Source organism: Ciconia boyciana, chromosome 16, assembly GCF_034638445.1.
Source record: "Ciconia boyciana chromosome 16, ASM3463844v1, whole genome shotgun sequence".
NCBI lineage: Eukaryota > Metazoa > Chordata > Aves > Ciconiiformes > Ciconiidae > Ciconia > Ciconia boyciana.
The window spans coordinates 8,034,402-8,053,126 of NC_132949.1; the positions used below are offsets into that span (position 1 = coordinate 8,034,402).

The 18,725-nt window shown below is 43.5% G+C and overlaps 1 protein-coding gene across 3 annotated transcripts in view; it reads left to right on the top strand.

Moving 5' to 3' along the window:
- Positions 1–18,725, top strand: part of TMEM94 (transmembrane protein 94) — a 54,362-nt gene continuing 35,637 nt past the window's right edge. For all 3 annotated transcript variants that reach the window (XM_072881278.1, XM_072881279.1, XM_072881280.1), the window contains exons 1-2: positions 1–147; positions 8,452–8,578. In XM_072881278.1, the coding sequence (XP_072737379.1) occupies positions 8,555–8,578 (24 nt within the window). In that variant the 5' untranslated portion in view covers positions 1–147; positions 8,452–8,554. The remainder of the gene's footprint in view (positions 148–8,451; positions 8,579–18,725) is intronic.

Here is an 18,725-nt window from a genome sequence, read left to right on the forward strand (position 1 = left end):
AGCTTCTTGAGGCCGTCCCGAAGCGCCACCGCGGGTCCCCAGCGCCGTGGCGTCCCGCTTGCCAGTGACCCTGATGGCGGCCCCGGCGGCGCGGGGGGAGGCCCGGCGGGCGAGCGGCTCCCCCGCCGAGACTGGCCGGCGCGGCTGGTGAGTACGGGCCGAGCGGCGGCGGGGCGTGGCCGGGCTCCGTCCCGTCGGGGAGCCGGGCCGGGAGGGCCCGCCGCTCCCTCAGCGGCGTCCCCACCTCGGCCGGGGGCTGCCCGCCATGGCGGGGGAGGCCCGAGGCAGAGCCGGCGGCGGTCCCGCCGCGCTGCCCTCCGTCCCTCGGGCCAGGGTTCCCGCGCAGCACCATTCCTCTCAGACACCCTCCCTTGGCACCTCGCCGGAGCGTTACCTAGCGGCTTATGAGGGAGAGGAAATTAAAAAACACCCCAAAAAAGGCGCTCCCACACGTGTTAGCGTCTCAGCACACCCGGCGGGGCTTCTCCCACAGCTGAGGGACAGACTCCGCCTCGCAGCGCCGCAGAGCATCCCCCGCCGGGCACCGGCCTCGGCGGGTCCCTCAGCCCCGAGCGAGGCGGGGGGGCCCAGGCCGAGCCCCCGGTAGCGCAGACCAAAGCAGGGTGTTCCAGCAGCTGCGGGTGCCCTTGGTGCAGCTGCAGTTTTGTATTCTGCCTAAGGGTTTTAGGCATGATCCCCCATTCTGACTTAAATGCCTCAACAAGTTTACTTAGATCCCTTACAAGCTTGGATAGCAGCCTCGAATGAGCCACTTGTTTCATTTTGCTTCACTCCTGCTCCTACCTCATCGCAGTGTTTTGATCAGCGGAAGTTCACAGCACACTTCATTTTGCCTCAGATGTCCACTTGTTTTATTTCCAAAAGCTGCTATCCATGGGTTTTGGAGTTCTTGGATTACATTACTGCTGTTTGTCTGTTGTTTGGGAGCTTTCTCCTATAAGGATAACTGATTTATCGATAAGAACCATTATTGACAAGAAAAGGCCTAAAAATCCCATTACATAAAGCACACAAAGTTTGTCTTAGATTATACTATCTACCCAAAAGATAGCTAGAGAGGAAGGGAAAACCTACAGACAGCAGTGGATAGTGTTTTAGTTACATATTTAAGACTCACTGAGTTATCACGGGACAGCTTGTGCCACAGAGGAGTTTAAGTTAGTCTTATCGGTCTTAAAAGTTACCAAGACAGCAGCAGATGAGCCTAAGCACCCATCCATGTTCCCAAGACAGCTACTAAGCAGTAGGTATTTTCACATTGTCTGAGAAAAGGAAACTGCTATGGCATGCTTGTCTAAAATCCTATTATTTCCCCCAGCAATTGTAGAATAAAGTTCCTAGTTGAACAGACAGCTTATACACGATGAGATACAATGGTATAGTAGTGCATGATCTCTATGAAACACTTGAGGTTCCTTAGAAATGCAAGTTTCTGTATAAACAAATTGTTACTTAACAGCTACTGTACTGCATTAAACTACAGGGCTTGCTCAAATACAGCAAAATTTGAATAACCTAGCAAGCAAACTAGATTTACTTTCTAAGAAGGCTGCTTAATACAGGCATACATATAAATAGCTACACTATGCTGGCTTTATGCAAGGTATCTTTTGTTCTTTAGAATAGTGCTTTATATTTCTTTGTCTTTTACTCAAGCAAATCAAAACACTTTGCATAATATTCTTCTTAACCATGACCTTTCAAATAAACACATTGCCAACATTTTTTATCTGATGAGAAGATTAAGATATTAGTCCTTTTAGCCTAGGTCACAAACCAAATCAATATTGCTATTGCAAGTGGAACCAAGAAAACAAACCTCCTTCCTCTAATCTTCATATTACAGCTCTAACTGTTTAAGTCTCTGTATCTTTGAGGCCACCCTTGTTTCTGTTAGAGTCCTACCCAAACTAGCTGCTAGAAGCCACAGCAAACACTCCAGAGACCAAGCTGCTCCAGGCAGAAAGACAGCCCTGAAAAAAGTGTGGGCTGTGAGGGTTTATATACCCTGTGGGTGGGTGGGACTGGCCAGGAGCAGGGCCAGGGGCCACGGGGGATTGGCCAAAACACAAGCCCTTCTGTAGAGCTGGCCAAAAAGAGAGTGCTGCCCAGGCTTGGGCAGCATTGTCCTGCACCCAGGCCTGCAGGGAGCAGGGTTTGCTTTTGGGTCGGTTGGGTTAACATCTGTGATAATGTATGGGACCATTTGTACACTAAATAGGGCACTTTAGATCTCTGTCTGGAATGCTCTTGAGTGAAAAGTGGAGACAAGTTCTTAAGGAGCTGCAGAGAGCTTCTCTGTTTTCCTTTCACAGTAGAGTGAGTCAGCTCACTGCCCTGTTTCTAAACACAGTTCATCATACAAATGTTCATCATAAAACTTTCATGGAGCTTGTTGTGAGAATAGCAAAATACACAATCTACTATGTGAACTGATCAGTGTCTTTTCTACGTAAGGGCTGTGCTTTGCTTTGAATGAATGTATGAGCTTGATCTTGTTAATAGCCTTCAGGTGCTGGGCCTGCTTTGGGGACCTCCCAGAAAACACCCTCCCATCGGCATGACATTTGTTAAATATGTTCAAATGGCAAACACTGGTGTAAGAGTGTTTTTGCCTAGATTTACTATAAACTATGCATATAGCACCCTTATTTATAAACTGGAATTAAGATAAAAAGCTGCACTTTTATCTGTGAGTCAGTGTACGTCAGCAAAAATTGATTTGCTAGAAGGTCCTATAAATACAGCACAGGCTTTTTTATTTTATTTTTGGCTGCTGCCTTTTTGTGGTTTTCTATCATTTCAGGATTATTTTTTTTAAATGGAGGTAGTTATACAATCCTGGTTGCCATAATAACCAATATCATGATGATGAATGACAGCTGTCACTTTTGCAGTGAATTCTTCCATACATTTGCTGTCAAATGTTTTAGTTGTCATTCAAGGCATTGTGCCACAAAGCAGATGATGTCTCATTGCTCTGCAGAAGCTGGAGGGACCCTTACAGCTTTCAGAATTGTGCCTTTTGTTGCATTTTTCACTTTGATCCAGACTGAATACATGCTGTGTCTTTCTGTGGCAGGCTTAGAGTACCTGAAGCAGAAAAGATAAAGCAATCCTTTAATTCCCAAACATTCTTTTTTTTTAACCAAGTAAGGAAAAATGAACACAGCAAAGGTCTTTCAGATTTACTATACCTCAATTTGAAACGGTATCGGCCCCTGTGGAAACAGGAAGGTATACTAAACTAATTTAATCTTTCTTTTGATCATATCCATCAATTATTTCTCAACTCACCAGAAAAAAAAAATTAAAACAAAAAATAAATGTGTTCTTTCGATTGTGCAGCATCTTGTTTTACCTATCTTAATCTTGCAAGTAAACCGATGTTCTGACTCTGACAAGTGTGCCAAAGCTATTTCCTACTCCTCCCTTCTTGTTGCTCAGCTTTCATTTTAAGCCACCACTGTCTTTTGAACAAGTCTAATGTGCAAGTCCTGTGCTGAAGAAAGAAGGAAGGAGTTAGAGATATTTTTTACTAGAAAACTCTCAGCAAGTAAGGTTTAAACAAAAACTAATTTCACCCCCAAAAGACACACTTGTCAGTTGGAAGACAATTTTTAAGTTAATTTCAAGTTTAATCCTGTTCCTGATTCAAGGTAGAATAGATCTCTCTCTCTAATTCCTGTCAATTGGCAAGGGAAGTGGAGCCTGTGTGAAATACACTCCTGATTCTTCACAGCCATGCACAAATGAGATATTTGACTACTACTGAGTTGATAATACTAAGCATGTATACAACATTAGTTCAGAAGATCTCACTTACTTTACAGATACTAAAAAATTTACTTCACAGTTTCTCTCTGAAGCAGATATGCATATCCCTATCTATAATCTAGGATTACTGAGGCGGAGAATGTTTAGCTGGCCCAAATTTTGACAAGTTTTTTCACAAGCAGATACCGAAGCCAAGAAGTGTGGCTGCCAGCTCCCTTGCTGTAATTATTCTGTGCTCTCAATGGATCTCAAAGCAATTGACACTATCACTTGATGCACCTTTGGAAGCCCATATATCAGCAAATGTCCCCATGTTGCAAATTATCAGGCAGACATCAGCTACTTATGAGTAGGAAAACCGTATGGTTCTGCTGATAGCAAAACAATCAGGTCTAATCTAAGCCATTTTCTCCAAGGCAGCTGCTTTTTTGGTTATTATCTGTTCCCCCGTGTTTCTATTCTCAGTGATAGATCAGGCTTCTGTTCTTGAGGAATTCACTTTTGGCAGCAAGAAATGTTCAGACTCCCCATCATTTTTCATAGAATAATCTATGTTGTGAATTTTCAGTAAATAACTGAAAGCATCAGTGATTGAACACTTTAGGGAAAACAGTATCATTAGGTTGATTTATTTGTCTCCCGAAAGACTTGCAGCTTCAGAAACACATTTTTCTTTCCAGGTATCTATAGGTTGTATAGTTATCTGATCTTTCTGCTTTTCTAGTTGTTTTCTAGGCTCTGGGCGTAAAGTATCATGCTGTATAGTTTCTTATTAAATTCAACACTGATACCTCATACTGATGTTGTGAAGTTTGGTAAGTTGTCGTGCTTTGAAATCCTTAGATTTTGAAGGAGGATCTGAAAGCACAGTGGTTATTACCTATATAAATACACTGACTGCATAAGACTGTTATTCGAAAGATGATTAGATAAACAAAAGTTTGAATGGACCCTTGTAAAGCTCTGCTTCTGCTGCTCAGAAGGATGTTTCAAACACTTGTCGATACTCAGATCAAGCTACAAGACTTACTGTTCGCTCAGGGCACTTCCAACAGAAATGAGTTTGGGGTGATGAGAATGTATTTTTCAGATTTGAAAAGATCTGGGTATCAGATACACATAGCAACCCGAGCACCAAACTCATTCATTCTTGTAAATATAAAATAAAGATATTCTAACATTCATTGCAGACCTCTCTGCATAGCCATGGGCTAACTATTGGCCAAGTTCGGCATACAGGATTTCCAGAATGTTAGCTTGCTGTTAGTGATATATGCATTGGTTTGAGTTATTTGGTGGGCTCTGCGTTGGGTTTCACTCTGCCTAATGATTTGGAAGTATTTCTCAGGCTGAATGCAGCATGATGATACTTGAACGCCACATCCAACCATTTCCAAGTTTCACAGACTGCTCTAGGCATTAGAATCCTGAGGAGGATGGAGTGTGCTGGGAAAGTGAAAGGGGTAAACTGGCTCCATTTGGAGTCTCTGGTGTCTGATTAGAGCAACCACAGCTTTGGGCATCTCAGATTGTCTGCGGCTGAATACGTGACGCCGACTAACATGTTCCAGCAAAGCAGTCCCACTTAATTTCTGTCTTGCTGTCTGGCAGAGTTTAACATGTCGACAGCATGAGTGACTAATTGCCTGGGCAGACAGAAAGAGATAAGAATAGGGAGGACAGAGGAAGGCAGATACTTTTGTGTGGAGGAAATACACTCTTAGGATGGGTCCAGAGTGTGTCCAGTCCCTGCTGTTGGGTAGGGGTGATGGAGAGACACGTGTCTGGTGGTGGGAATTACAGGAGTCCCTGAAACAGAAGAGTCTGGGAGGGGAGCACAAAAGGACCTTGTTGGGGATGGAGTGGATGAATGCATACCTCTGCAGATCTGCACGTTGCTTACAGAATTCATGAACTGCTTCAGCTCCTCATTGTGTGAAGCTGTTCTTTGAGTGTTTGCAAGACCTCTGTAATGCATATGAGGTTTTTAGTTGGTATGACATAATTCTTGCAATATTCTTGCAGACTTTTTATTTTGATAAATTATGCATTTGAAAGAAAGCACACAAATCACATTTTATGTGGCTCCAGTGCCAATCCTGGTGCAGAAATTGAGAAAAAATGGTTTCTCATTGTAGCCTGTCTTTGCTTTTTGCTTCAGTTGTCCTAAGACCAAGATATCCCAACCTATCTAGAAGTAACTGTGTTTGGAATTCTTGGTTCTAAATGAAAACCCTTTTTAAAGTATAGTTCCACTTTGAAAAATGAAACATCCTGCTTGTATTGTATATCCAGATTGGCACAGGAAAGACTTGGCTTCTTGCTTTGTGTGAAATGTCTACAATCTGACCATTGTTGGCACCTTAAATTGGGGATGTGAACTGCTTCTGGGTTTCAGGTCAGTTTTTCAAATTTTGGAGAAGCCCTGGGCACGTATGATGATGAAGCAGTGCTGCATGCGCCACTGATTACTTTTCCAAGCTCTTGTTATATTGCTCATTATAACAGCTTTTGAATTTCTCTAGATAGGGAGTATTCACTCTTTCCAACCAATATTTCATCTTTGTAACACCCTTGTTGTGAATCCTGCTTCCTAGCACTGAAGGACTTCAGGGTGGTGTTCCTAAGCATGCGGATGATGTGCCTTGAACTTTAAGGAATGGCATGTTTTGTGTTCAGGATCACATTTCAGTTTGCTGCCTCAAACAGAATGTCACTCACGACAGTGCAGCAAATCCTGCCTCCTGCCCAGCTGCCTCCCTGCATGGCCCCCTGCCCTCCAGCCAGAGCCACCCACTGCTGCTAATGATACAGGCTCCATGGGATTAGCACAGACAGTCCAGGATGTTTTTTCTTGTTCTGCTTTTGTGACTTTGGCTTCCCAGTTACCCAGTTGTGTCATGGGTAATTATGCTTTTGAAGTCCAGATCCAGAGAGAAATTTGGGCACTTAACTTTTGTTTGAACGAGTGAGAGCATGATACATAAATCCTTCAGTAGATCTACTAATAAATCTTCTGTCGGAGGGGAGTAAAAAGAAGAATCATGGATTTATTTCTTAGCCCTTTTATTGTTAGTGATCATTTTCTCCTTAAAATCATCTCCTCTTGCCTTCCCTTACATTGAAGTCACTCTTAAGTTAAAGGCAAGATACTGAGGCTCTAAGCTGCTGTGTGCAAGCATACAAAAGTACATTTTCCTCCTTCCCACTCCCAGCCCCAGTAACTTTGTTTGGTCCTCTCTTTGCAATTGCTAATTGGCCTGGCAGGGATATGAAGTGACTGAAAATAGCTTCATTCCCTTGGTGTGTACACATTGACAAGGGTCATAGAACAGAAAAGTAGGGCAGAGTCCAGACTTGTGGCTCATGCCAGCCAGCCGGCAGCCAAAAAATGGCACTTGCAGGTGCTGGTTGCTGTACTGCAAGCAGTTCTTTTGATAACCAGCAGTCTGAATACTGAATGCTTGCTGCTTCTGAGAACGTGGGTGCAGGACTTGCCTGCGTAAGAGGAAATACTGACATCTAACTCTTCGGTGTGGGGCAGCAGTGGCTTTCTGAGTAAGCTTTGGATGCCTTTTGTTTTCCTTGAAATGATGTAGCATCATGGAGAGTAATGCTGTAGGTGACTGCCACTAGGATGGGATCTCCAGAATCCTTCTTCTTTGAAGAAGGCAGTATGGTATAGACCAGGGTAGTAAATCCCAGCTGGCAAAAGCCAGTCCTGTCATATCTAGGAGATGAGTGGGTGGTTTGGATTGATTTGCAGATCTAGCTGCTTCCTTGTTTGTTTGGATTTATGAGAAGTATATGTCCAAGCCCTGAATTTGTGTATGGTATTAAAAAATAGAACCAAGAGTTACTAACCAACAAAAAGACTTTCCCAAGACCAATCATAGCAGAATCTTATAATATCTCATTCTGTTTATATACAAGAGAATCCTCTGAAGCAACGTACACAGATCCTTTGTTTTGACCAGAAAAGGCATTTTGCATATGTGGAAGCAGAACAAATTTGTGCCATGGGACATCATGGGCTAGAAGAAGGATGTGAGTTCCAGAGCTGCTTCCTACCTCAATTCTGTTACAGTCCCAGTTTTGCCAAAAAAAAAAAAGAAAAAAAAAAGGCCTAGTTCCCTGGTAATCTGGAATTGTTTTTATGACTTCTGGCCTACTTAATGGTGGTCAGATACATGCTCAGCCCTTGTCAAAGACTGGTTGTGTTGTTTAGCGAATGGAAGAATCATTACTGCAAGCTCCATTAGAGATTAGCTGGACAAAGCTCCTGGTAGATAAGAATAGCAAGACAAATAGCCGTGGGTGACAGCATGCTCCAACACCTGGCGGAATCCAGCACCTTGTCAGCTTTTTTTGGAGGCTTGCCCAAAAGTGTGTCGGGGCTGCAATAATACTCTTACTCTGAGCTGCAGGGAACTTAATGCATCTACTGCTGCCAGTTTTTGGGGGGAGTTAAGCTAATGGGATCAGTTCTGAGTAAGGGGAGGGTTGCTGTACTATTAGAAGCACTTTCAGCTCCCCAGTTCCCCTTCTTTTAAAGACCAATCCTGTCGTTTGAATTTTGTGAATTCAGTCACTTTCTTGTCCTAAAGGGGAGTGATATGGGGAGACTGACTGCTTCCCCTTCTGTTTCCACAGATGGTGATGTGATAAGTGTAGCCAAGCTCATCTGTACCTAGGAGACATTCTCCCCTGAGGAGCAATTCCCTTTTGCTGGACATGCTTACAGAACTGCATAGCCATGGACCTCAAGGAGAAGTGTCAGGTAGGTTTTGTGATAAGGGTCATGCCCAGCTTACATGTTGAATCCTTTTTGGGTCAAGACTCACCATTTGGCATTATTATGTGGTGGTATAATCCGTGGTTATTATTAAAGTTGAGAGTTCTGTCACCTTCACATTCCTAGGGATGTACTTGCTTGTATCAGTAGGTAAGTCCTTTGCAGGCTGGGACTGAGGCACCATGATGGAACAATATAGGTGAAGTATATGCTGTCACATATGCTCTGTCTTTCTTGAGCTTTAACATAGGGCTTCAGTCCCCTGGACACTTAGCTTGGCTTTATTTGAGAGGCTGAATTCAGTGAGAAGGTTTTTTAAATAAACTAAGGTGATGAAATCATCTGAGTCCAGTTTTACTGATTATTAGTGTATGTATTTCTTGGGCAATTGCATGTCTTTCTAGGGAGTGCTGCAGGATAGTATTTCTAGATCTGGTTTAGAAGGTGCCAGATAAGTCTAGATATTGTATGGAGAGGCAACCTGTCTCTTGCTATCTTGCCATGCTTTGAGCTTCAAAGGAAAAGGAAGAGGGAGAGATTTTAATGAATAGCTGCTATAGAAGCTAAAAAGATGTATCTGCTGTGGCTGACAGGAGACTGTAAACTTGGCACATGTTACTACTTCCCAAAAGTAAAATGATTTTGATCACTTCAGTGAGTAGTCTGCTGGTCACTTATGTTTTAGGCATGTGTCAGCAGCCACCTGAGTATTAAATGTACGTCTCACTCAAAAAAGTGAACTGGTTCTAATTCTGGATCCCAATCAGAAATGGGACAGGTAGTTTGAGACCAGTGGTGAACATTATACATGCCAAGCTGTCAGCCGACTCTGGTAATAGAACATTCTTCGCTTTCCTTTTTGGTGTCCCTCTCTCCACCACACTGTAAGCTTTGTCTGCCAGATCGTTTGCTGTCTCTGTTATTTTGCGTGCATCCCTTTCTTGCTGTTTTGTTTACAGTGCTTCCAGCATCAAGAAGTGGTTTTATTCATTAGTGCAAAGACTAATCACCTAGAGTGAGAACTGCTCTAAAAGATTACTACAGCAGTGTAAGTGACTTAAGAGGTACTCAGTTTTTCACATCAGCTCTTGCACTTGCCTACTAGACTTCTTATTTGCTAGGTTTTAATTTCTGTAGTGTGCTAGACCAGGAAGGTCTGGGTTTACTCATGTCTGAACCTCTTGCTGCTGGTATGCTTGGAGGATGTGTTTGAACTATGTTGTTTTATATCAAATTGCTGTATTACTATGGAGGTAACATTCCAGTGAGGATAATTATCTATTTATTCTCTTGTTAATGACATCATGGGCTAATCTGGTATTGATCATTTTAAGACATGACGCAATTACCATTCTGTACAGGGGTGTGTTCTGTGTAGCATCTGAGAGCACAAACACTGGCATTGCTGCAGCCACGGCAGAGCACAGTGGGGACACTTTCACTGTAGGTCACTCTCTTTGGTTCATCTCTGTCGTGGTTTAGCCCCAGCTGGCAACTAAGCACCACACAGCCGCTCTCTCACTCCCCCCCGGTGGGATGGGGGAGAGAATCGGAAGAGCAAAAGTAAGAAAACTCGTGGGTTGAGATAAGAACAGTTTAATAATTGGAACAAAATAATAATAATAATAATGAATTATAATGAGAAGGAATACAATGAGAGAGAGAAAGAGGAACAAAACCCAAGGGAGGGAAAGAAAAGGGAAAGGAAAAAAAATTAATAAAATAAAATAAAATTATAGAACCGCTCACCACCCGCCGACCGACGCCCAGCCAGTCCCCGAGCAGCGATCGCAACCCCCCGGCCAACTCCCCCAGTTTATATACTGGGCATGACATCATATGGTATGGAATAGCTCTTTGGTCAGTTTGGATCAACTATCCTGGCTGTGCCCCCTCCCATTTCTTGGGCACCTGGCAGAGCATGGGAAGCTGGGGAGAAAAAAAAAAAAAAAAAAAAGGTCCTTGACCAATGTAAATACCGCTTAGCGACAGCCAAAACATCAGCGTGTTATCAACATCATTCTCATACTAAAATCCAAAGCACCGCACTATACCAGCTACTAGGAAGAAAATTAACTCTATCCCAGCCGAAACCAGGACAATCTCTCTCTTTCTTATATGACATTCTTCATTGTGCAATGCAGGAAGAGCATATCAAGAGCCTGGACAGGCAGCAGTGTGGACAGTATTGTAATAAACCTTTAAAAGGCCTATTAGGAAAGTGTCCTGCACAAGGAGATTACGGGGGGAATCGTGGTGTTCTGAAGTCCTAGTCTCCTCTCCTGACTTACTGAAGTTTTTTCTCCCTCCTTTGTGAATGGGGATTAAAAGTGAAGGCAAGAGATCATTACACTCTTCAATAGGAATTTAAAAAAAACATTGATACATACAGCTGCATTTTACAACTTTGTTTGGATTCTGAGGAAGGACCATGGTTTTATTCTTGTTAGCAGTATATTATTTGGTGTTAAGGAGTTTGCTCCTATTTTTTTTTTAATACTGCAGATCCTTGTTTCATCCCCTTTAAGGTGGAATCCATGTTCCTTTCCCAGGTGAAGAACTTGGACGCATATATGCTGATAAGGGAACAAATTAACCTGCTATGTAACCTCAATAGTAAATTTGATGTGCTAGGTTTCTTTTGAAATGCTAAAAATAAAATGAACCCAGGTGAAAACATCAGTCCTAAATCTAGTTGAAATCAATCTCTTTGCTCTAATATATGTGTGCGATGAAGAGTTAGTAGTCCTGGAACAGAAGATGTGCTCAGAGCACTGCTGCAGCACAGACATCTGTCACTCAGAAGATGAGAGACTTGTCCTCTGGCTCCAGTCAGCTAATACAATTCTGTTGTCAGAAATGGCTGAGGATCAGAGTTTGTCAGGTGTAATGTAGTCCGCCTTCCAATTTTTGCCAGAAGCCAGACACTGCAGAGAAAGGCAGAGAGTATTTTAGGAGCAGTGCCAAAACCTTCTTAAATTAAATGTGCTGATATCTTGTTCTTTCCCCTCTTCTCCTGACTTTTTAATTTTCTGTGTATTTCTGAAGTGAATTTAATACTTGTGAAAGGTGCCAGAATCTCTGCTCCAAGAGCCACTCAGCATATACCAAGACAGACAGCAGCATTGATTGCAACAGGACAGCGTTAGGCTCCTGAGTTTGAGTTACTTTAGACATAGGCCATATTTGCAGCAACACCATCTATTAAAAATTATTGACATCATCCATACCACACTTACCAATAACAACTGACCTGTATTATGCCAGTGTAATTGCTGCAGCCTGGATACAGCACCATGCCTCCTGGCCAGAGCCCGGAAATGTATTCAGGGAGCCTGTGCTGTACTCCACATTGCTACAGCTACAGCACTGTTGGTCCTGAGCTATCTTGTTCCAGGATGCCTAACAAGAGCTGCAGTCCTACCTTTGGACTGAAAAGTAGCCCAAGTCCTTTGCCTCTTCTCATCTTGCCAGTAACCGTATCTCTGTTTTTATTCCCTGCTGTTCTCTAAAACCTCAGCTCTTCTTCCAAGGGCTTTTTCACATTGATCCTTTTTCTGCAGGCATCTTTCATCTATGCTACAGTTTTTGTATGGGTCTCAGTCCCTGCCTTTATACTCAGCCTTTATTTCAACCCACAGTTTTATCTTCAGATCTCAAGTTTACAGCTTCTGCTCTTTCATTCTGTTATTTAATGCACAAATGCACGTCCAGATGCAATTTATAATACCAGCTGATATCAGAAGGAAGCTACATAGTACAAATTACTGCCCTACACAAAACATTTTAGAGCAAGGTCTCTCAACAGTGGGATAAACAAGAAGAGGCAATTTGATCCATTTCCATTTGTGTTCATGACTAAACCTGGAGTTTCAGAGCTGGAAGAAAGTTGTGTTGGGACCTCTTAACTGCATGAAGCACAAGGGTGATTCCTGGTATTGCACTGTCACCAGCAAGTTGTTTTATTCACATTCATTTAAGTCTCCAGAAGGTGCAGAGCCATGGGAAACAGCTCAACAAGCACTAAGATAGGAAGGGGCTGATACATGTATGTTGTGTGACGGTTTGTCCATTCTAACCCCATGTTGGTGTTGTTGATCCTTTCTTTTTTCTTCTTACTTTTTTTCTTTGTGTTGAAGTGAGTAGGTGAGTAGTTTCTTAGCAGGAGAAGAGGAAGGAAAGAAAAATTGTGCCATTAGGACATTTTGTTCCTCTCTGCGGTTGAAAATTGTTGTCTAGGTAACAAAATGCCCTACAGAAGGATGAAGGATGTCTTGCCTCTTTCTCCCCCGCTTTCTCCTGAAGTGACATTAAATGCAGTGTCTGCTTCCCTTCAACTTTGGCTTTAAGAGCTTTGTGAGATTACATACTAATGTGAAACTCAGTGCTGACACAGAGGTGATAACTAGTTCTTTCAGAAGTTGTCTTAGATCTAGCCTGTGTTGGGCTTACTGTCAATACTGAGACCTCTTAATCTCTGCACTTCTGGCCTTAAACACAGAGTACGGGCTGTGACTAGGCATCTGAATCTCAGGGAAGGAAAGGAAGTGAAGAGCTTGGCTAGGGATGGTAGGCGAATCCTGACACCTGTACATGGTCTTTAAAGCTACGTGATATGCTGAGACTGGAAGCCTTTCCAGTGCGTGTCTGTTCCATTCTATACCAACTGGCTGTAATCCTTGGCAAGCTGTTGACGTGGTTCTTGGCTGGGCCAGTTCTTTACCCCTTTCTATATGGAATGAAAGTAATTGGTTTAGTGATTGCTCTGCAGAACTGGGAAGCCCCAGACAGAATTAGGACAGCACTGAAGTAGGAGCTATATAAAAACCCACTTATAAAGGTGCTTCCTTCCAACAATGAGAAAGAAGCATTCCTATAAAAGATGAGAATGAGAGAGAAGACTCATTCCTTCTTCACCTCCAAAGGCCTTTTTATCCCCATACCTGTTGTTCTACCCAGCCCTTCCCTGTCTACACTAATCCTTTGCCTTCTCTGTGCCCAGGTGTCAGTAAATGGGGAGCCCCAGGCATGGTGCATGGCTGTGAAGAGTTTATGTGCACCTTTTGGTTTAGATTGTGTGGCTCAGGATGTATGAATATTGGATGCTGAGAGGGGCTTTTGCTGCTTTCTCTGTCAACAAGAGAAGAGGGAGGGAACACTTCAGACTGGACCTGTAGCTATGTCAACTTTTTAAAATAACAAATGCTTATATTTTTAAATTGAGCTTGAATGCAAAGCTGTGGAGTAATCTGGAAGACTCTCCTAGATTTATGTAAGGGAGTTAGTATTGCTGGGTCTCTCTGTCTCAATCTAGTCTTTTTCCTTGCCTGCTCAGGTGTTCCTTCCCCTGTAGTATGTTTTATAGCACTTTGTTCTGTCTAATTTGCCATCTGCTTTTCCACAGACCCCTGTCTGTCAGCATCAACCCTTACTGTGCATGCATATGCATCTCTACAGGCAGGGAACCCAGAGATTCTGGCTGCATTGGCTCCATCTGATGAATGAACCATTCTTACAGGCATCTGGTGCTATCCTGGGCAAACTTTCTTCTCTCTCTGCCTTTTTTTTTTCCCTTTCTATCCCTCATCCCCACCCCCATCCACCGCCTCCTTGCTGGATCTGCAGTGTGACTGGAAACAGGCTGAATTAATCAGCAGACTGGTGCTTCACTCTGCTGCTTCTGTCTCATTCTCTGCAGCGCTGGGCTCTGCACAGTCTTGCTCTCTCTCCCTCTTTGCTCTCTCATTTTTGGAGGGCAGCAGCAGTGCAAGTTTCTGGGAAAGTGGCGCAGGAATTTAACCCAGATGCTCTTCAAGCAGGCCGATCTCTGGATCCCCCACCAAGGCAAATACCGCAAAGTAAGTTTCTCTCCCTTAACATTTAAATTCAAAATGGCTTTCCCTCTCTCCCTCCCCAGCCTGCATCCTGCCTGATGTGATGGTGCATGAAGAGCTTTGAGTTTTTGGGGAAAGAGGTTATGGCAGGACATGAAGCAGTGAATGATGATTTTAGCTAGGGAATGGCTTGGTGTTGGAGGTGATGGGGGAAGCAGCTCTGTTTTAAGCTGCAGACTTAACCCTAGAACCAACAGGAGGGGCCAAACATGATTTTAGCTACTGACTCCTGCTTTGCTGCCCCTCTGCCTCATGACTTAAATTTGTCTTTTTCTTCTGTGTGCTTTGATCTGTAGCTGTTGAGCCTCCTTATCCCTTTGAAATGTCTTGCAGTGCACCTCCTAGGCTGTATTGTAGTTTTAGTCCCCCAAGTCTTCAGATAAAGAAGTGGGGATGGGAAGAAAACTTACGGAGGGAATGAAAGATGTGCTGAAGTTCTGTGGACTACTGAGCATTGCTGGCCTCTGGGAGGGTATTAGCATCCTCTGGAGTAAGCTCTGCATTGGCATAAAGCAGTATGCTACGTCTTGAAGCCAGAATTAATATGGACCCCTAACTGCTCTCTGAACTTGGAGGAATACTGTAACTGGGTATACTACAGTAATTAAAGCTTGATAATTGCATAGTACAGGTAAGCTTCAAAGCACTGCATAAACACTGCCTCATCCTGCCATCAGCCTAGTGGGGCAGGTAACTATGGTTGGGGATTTGCTGCGGCAAACAGGACTGAAGAGACAGACTGGGGAATGTACAATTCAAAACTGGGCTGTTACCTGGGGAGCGGTCGCCTCTTTCTCTGCTGCTGAGCTGCTACTAGCTGAGGGAGAAGCAAAGCACTGGGCTTTGCATTACCCATGTGGAAAGGTTGATCGTGCCTGTTGGCATCTTACTCTGTGCTTTACAGAGGGCATGAAGTGTGAATGTCATTGTTTGGATTAAAATGGACTCCGTTCACACCAAAATGCAGTGAGGATTCAGACGGCTGATTAGCATTGCTTTGGCCAGATCTCTCAGAGATCTGTGCTCCTGCAGCTGTGTCTCTTTGCAGTGTAAGTCTGCGGGCCCTGTTAGTGATGAGCTGCAGGGAGCCTCGAAGCCAGCATCCACACTGGCGACTCTGCAGGCACCCAGTTACCAAACTGTGGGGGCTCTTTTGTCCAGGGGCAGGGGGAGGTCTGGGCTGCCTTTCATACTGTTGCTGCAGATGCAGGAAGGAGACAGTTGCTGACTATTGCTCTGTCCATTAATTTGGGCACTGCTGTGCTGAAGACTTTGCTTGTTTCATTTGATTTGAGACCACCAACAGCTAAGCTGTGGCTGCCAAGCTCATGTCAGGTGGCATTTAAACCAAGTTTAATAGTTGTGTTCGTTGTGCCTTCTGGTACCTTTGCCAGCATGTCCAGTTTTAAAGGCAGTGATCCCCACAAAGCTGTGATCTGCTTGATGGAGCTGCCTGAATCATGCATTTATCAACAGGTATTTCTTTTTTCTGTGCTTTCCAGTAGTGTTTAGGTGGGTTGGTGAATGTTATAATCTTCACAACGCCTACAGTTGGTAGGGAGTTGGTAGTCCCACTATAGAGATGAGAAACTAAGGTGCAGAGGAGCATCCTATTTTCATACTGTCATGCAAAAATCTGTGGCAGAAGGAAGAACAGAATCCAGCTGTCCTGATGGTTAGTCCAGAGTCTTAATCAAAAGATCATCCTGTGGAGTAGTAATGTGTCAGGGTGGAGGCTTCATGTAGCCTGGGTCACTAGAGAAGCACTCCTGCTAGGAGTCAGGGATCAGGTGTCTTTTGGAAAGTAACTAGGTGAGTATGAAGAAAGACAAAAAGCATAATCGGGACCAAAGATGTAGGTAGTAAAGGGAAACTTTTGCCCAGAGTGGCCTATACATTGGCTTTGCTGGCTACATCTGTATCATTCTGTAGCATGGATATGCCATTTCAGGCAGTCTGAGCACTAACTCAGCAGCTGCAGTTGGGCAGAGCTGTAGCATACTGATGTATGATTTGCTTTAGAACAAGAATAAATCCCTCTCTAGCACTAGCCTGATGTAAGAAACGTTGCCCCAAGAAATTGCATGCTGCTGTTGTATGATGTCTGCCATCCTCTCTGATGAGACCCAAAAACCGCCACTGTGGGTGATATTGTGCCTTATCCTAAGCAAGAATCTGACTTACAGTACTAAATGCAAATAGATTTGGTGGAGTTACTCCTGCTCGTGTGTTTTTGAAACTGTGAATAATGCTTACATTTCAGGAGGTGTAATCCCTGAAGTAGATTAATAGCCTGCAAAATGTCATTGTTAAATTCAAAACTGCCTTCTTGTTTCTGCTAAGGAATGCAAAATAGCTTTCAGAAAAAGGAAGAACATTCTGCTGCCCAGTTTCCCGCCTCCAACTGTTTAAATCTGAAAAGCAATTGAGTAGAAGTGTTAAAAAAGGGGCCTAGTGTGTGCAGCCTGGAAAGGGAAACAATCTGACAGCTGCTTCGCAGGGGTTTTCCATACCACTGTGAATCAAAGGGGTGGAACTGCAGTCTATGAAAATTGAAGGTTCTAGCAAATCTTCTGTTTTCTATTCGCTTATTTGTTTAAACAATCTTTGTAAGGCAGTACAGCAGTCTTGGTGGGAAGCCCTTATTCTGCAAGAGACTGAATTCACAGAGGACAGAGGATGATTCAACCCACTTTGCTCAGTTGAATCAACTTAAGTGTCTACAGAAGCAGTTGGAAGGGTGAATTCTGTAAAGCAAAGAATATATTTGTGCTCCAGTATAATTTAAAAAAATGTTTAGCACGTGATACATCACCACATATTATATCAACATGTACTGGTACAACAAATAAATATGCTACTATGGATGTGTAATGGCTGTATGAAAATATAAGAGAGCTTAATTATACTAATATTTTGTGTCCATTTCTTACATGTATATATTCTGACCTCTGCTTGTTTGCTCCTCTTGAAGGAAGGAGCAAGCCCTCTATCTTTCATCGAATAGCAGAGAGTGTGAGAATAGCTGATAAACTTTTAAGATATTCTTGACTGGTTCTATGTGTAAAAGAACAGGATGGGAATTTTAGGAGGACAGATCAGGAACCAGTGGTGATTTTGTGTGAGGATGAAGGTGGGCTGCGGGAAGCAGACATGACTAGGTGGTGGTGCCCAGGAACAACTTCACATTGTGGGAGGAAAAATCAGAAGATAACCCCTCTTTTCCTACCTATCAATCTGAAAACGCTCCTGCAATCCATGAGGAAGGTAAAGGAAACCTTTTTGCTGTGAGCCAGACAAAGCTACAGATTTAAACATGCTCCTGGATCATTGAGTATTTGCCAACTAATTTCCCCCTGTCAAACTATGGAGGGCCAGCTGAGAGGAAAAGGCAAAGAAAAGTCTACTGATTCTGTGGCTCCCCGTCTCCTGGCTCTGAGTTGCTTCTTGCCTCCTTCCTGAAGAGCCAAACCAGCTCCTAAACCTGGGCATTTGCTAGGTCTAGCTCAAGTTCCCTTTCCCTGATGTTTGCAGGCAAGCTAAGCAGTAATTTAACATTTAGGATATTTACTGAAAGTGGAGAAAAGAGGAGCCCATTCACGCATCTTTTCATCTTCCTGTCCAGTCCACACCTCAGCGCATTCATTCCGTCTAGAAATTGAAATCACATGTACAAAAAAATCTCTGGCACTGTGTGCTTTTTCCTTAACAGCCATCCTGCAGATTACAACTCTTAAGAGAGATGCATTATCGTCTGCAAGGCAGAAGGTTGCAATCATCTTGTGTTTACCTGGCTTCAGTCATGCCTCTCGGACTAAGGCTGTGATAGCCAGGGCAGGGGTCAGCTCCAGAGGAGCTGTAAGTGCACTTAGAGGCTCCTGTGGTCTCCAGCCTCTCGGGGCAAAGGAGGAAGCAACTGCTCATTTTCTCCTCAGGACATTTTCCCTTTAGGCATGGGCAAAAGGAAAGTATAGCCTTTTAAAATGCCTCCTGATAGCCATCAGGGGTTTGCTTTCACCATAACCTGGAATTTACTGTCTTTTTTGTTTGTTTGGTTGGTTTTTTTGTTTTTGTTTTTGTTTTTGGGTTTTTTTGTTCTTCAGAGGAAGCCCTATGCTAAGGCAGCTGTGTGGGAAGGTGTCTTGCTGTTTTTGTTTTGACCTGAAAATTGGTGGATTACTCTTTGAATGCAACTTTCGAACCAAAGATGTGAATGTTGAGGTTTATATTAATGAACT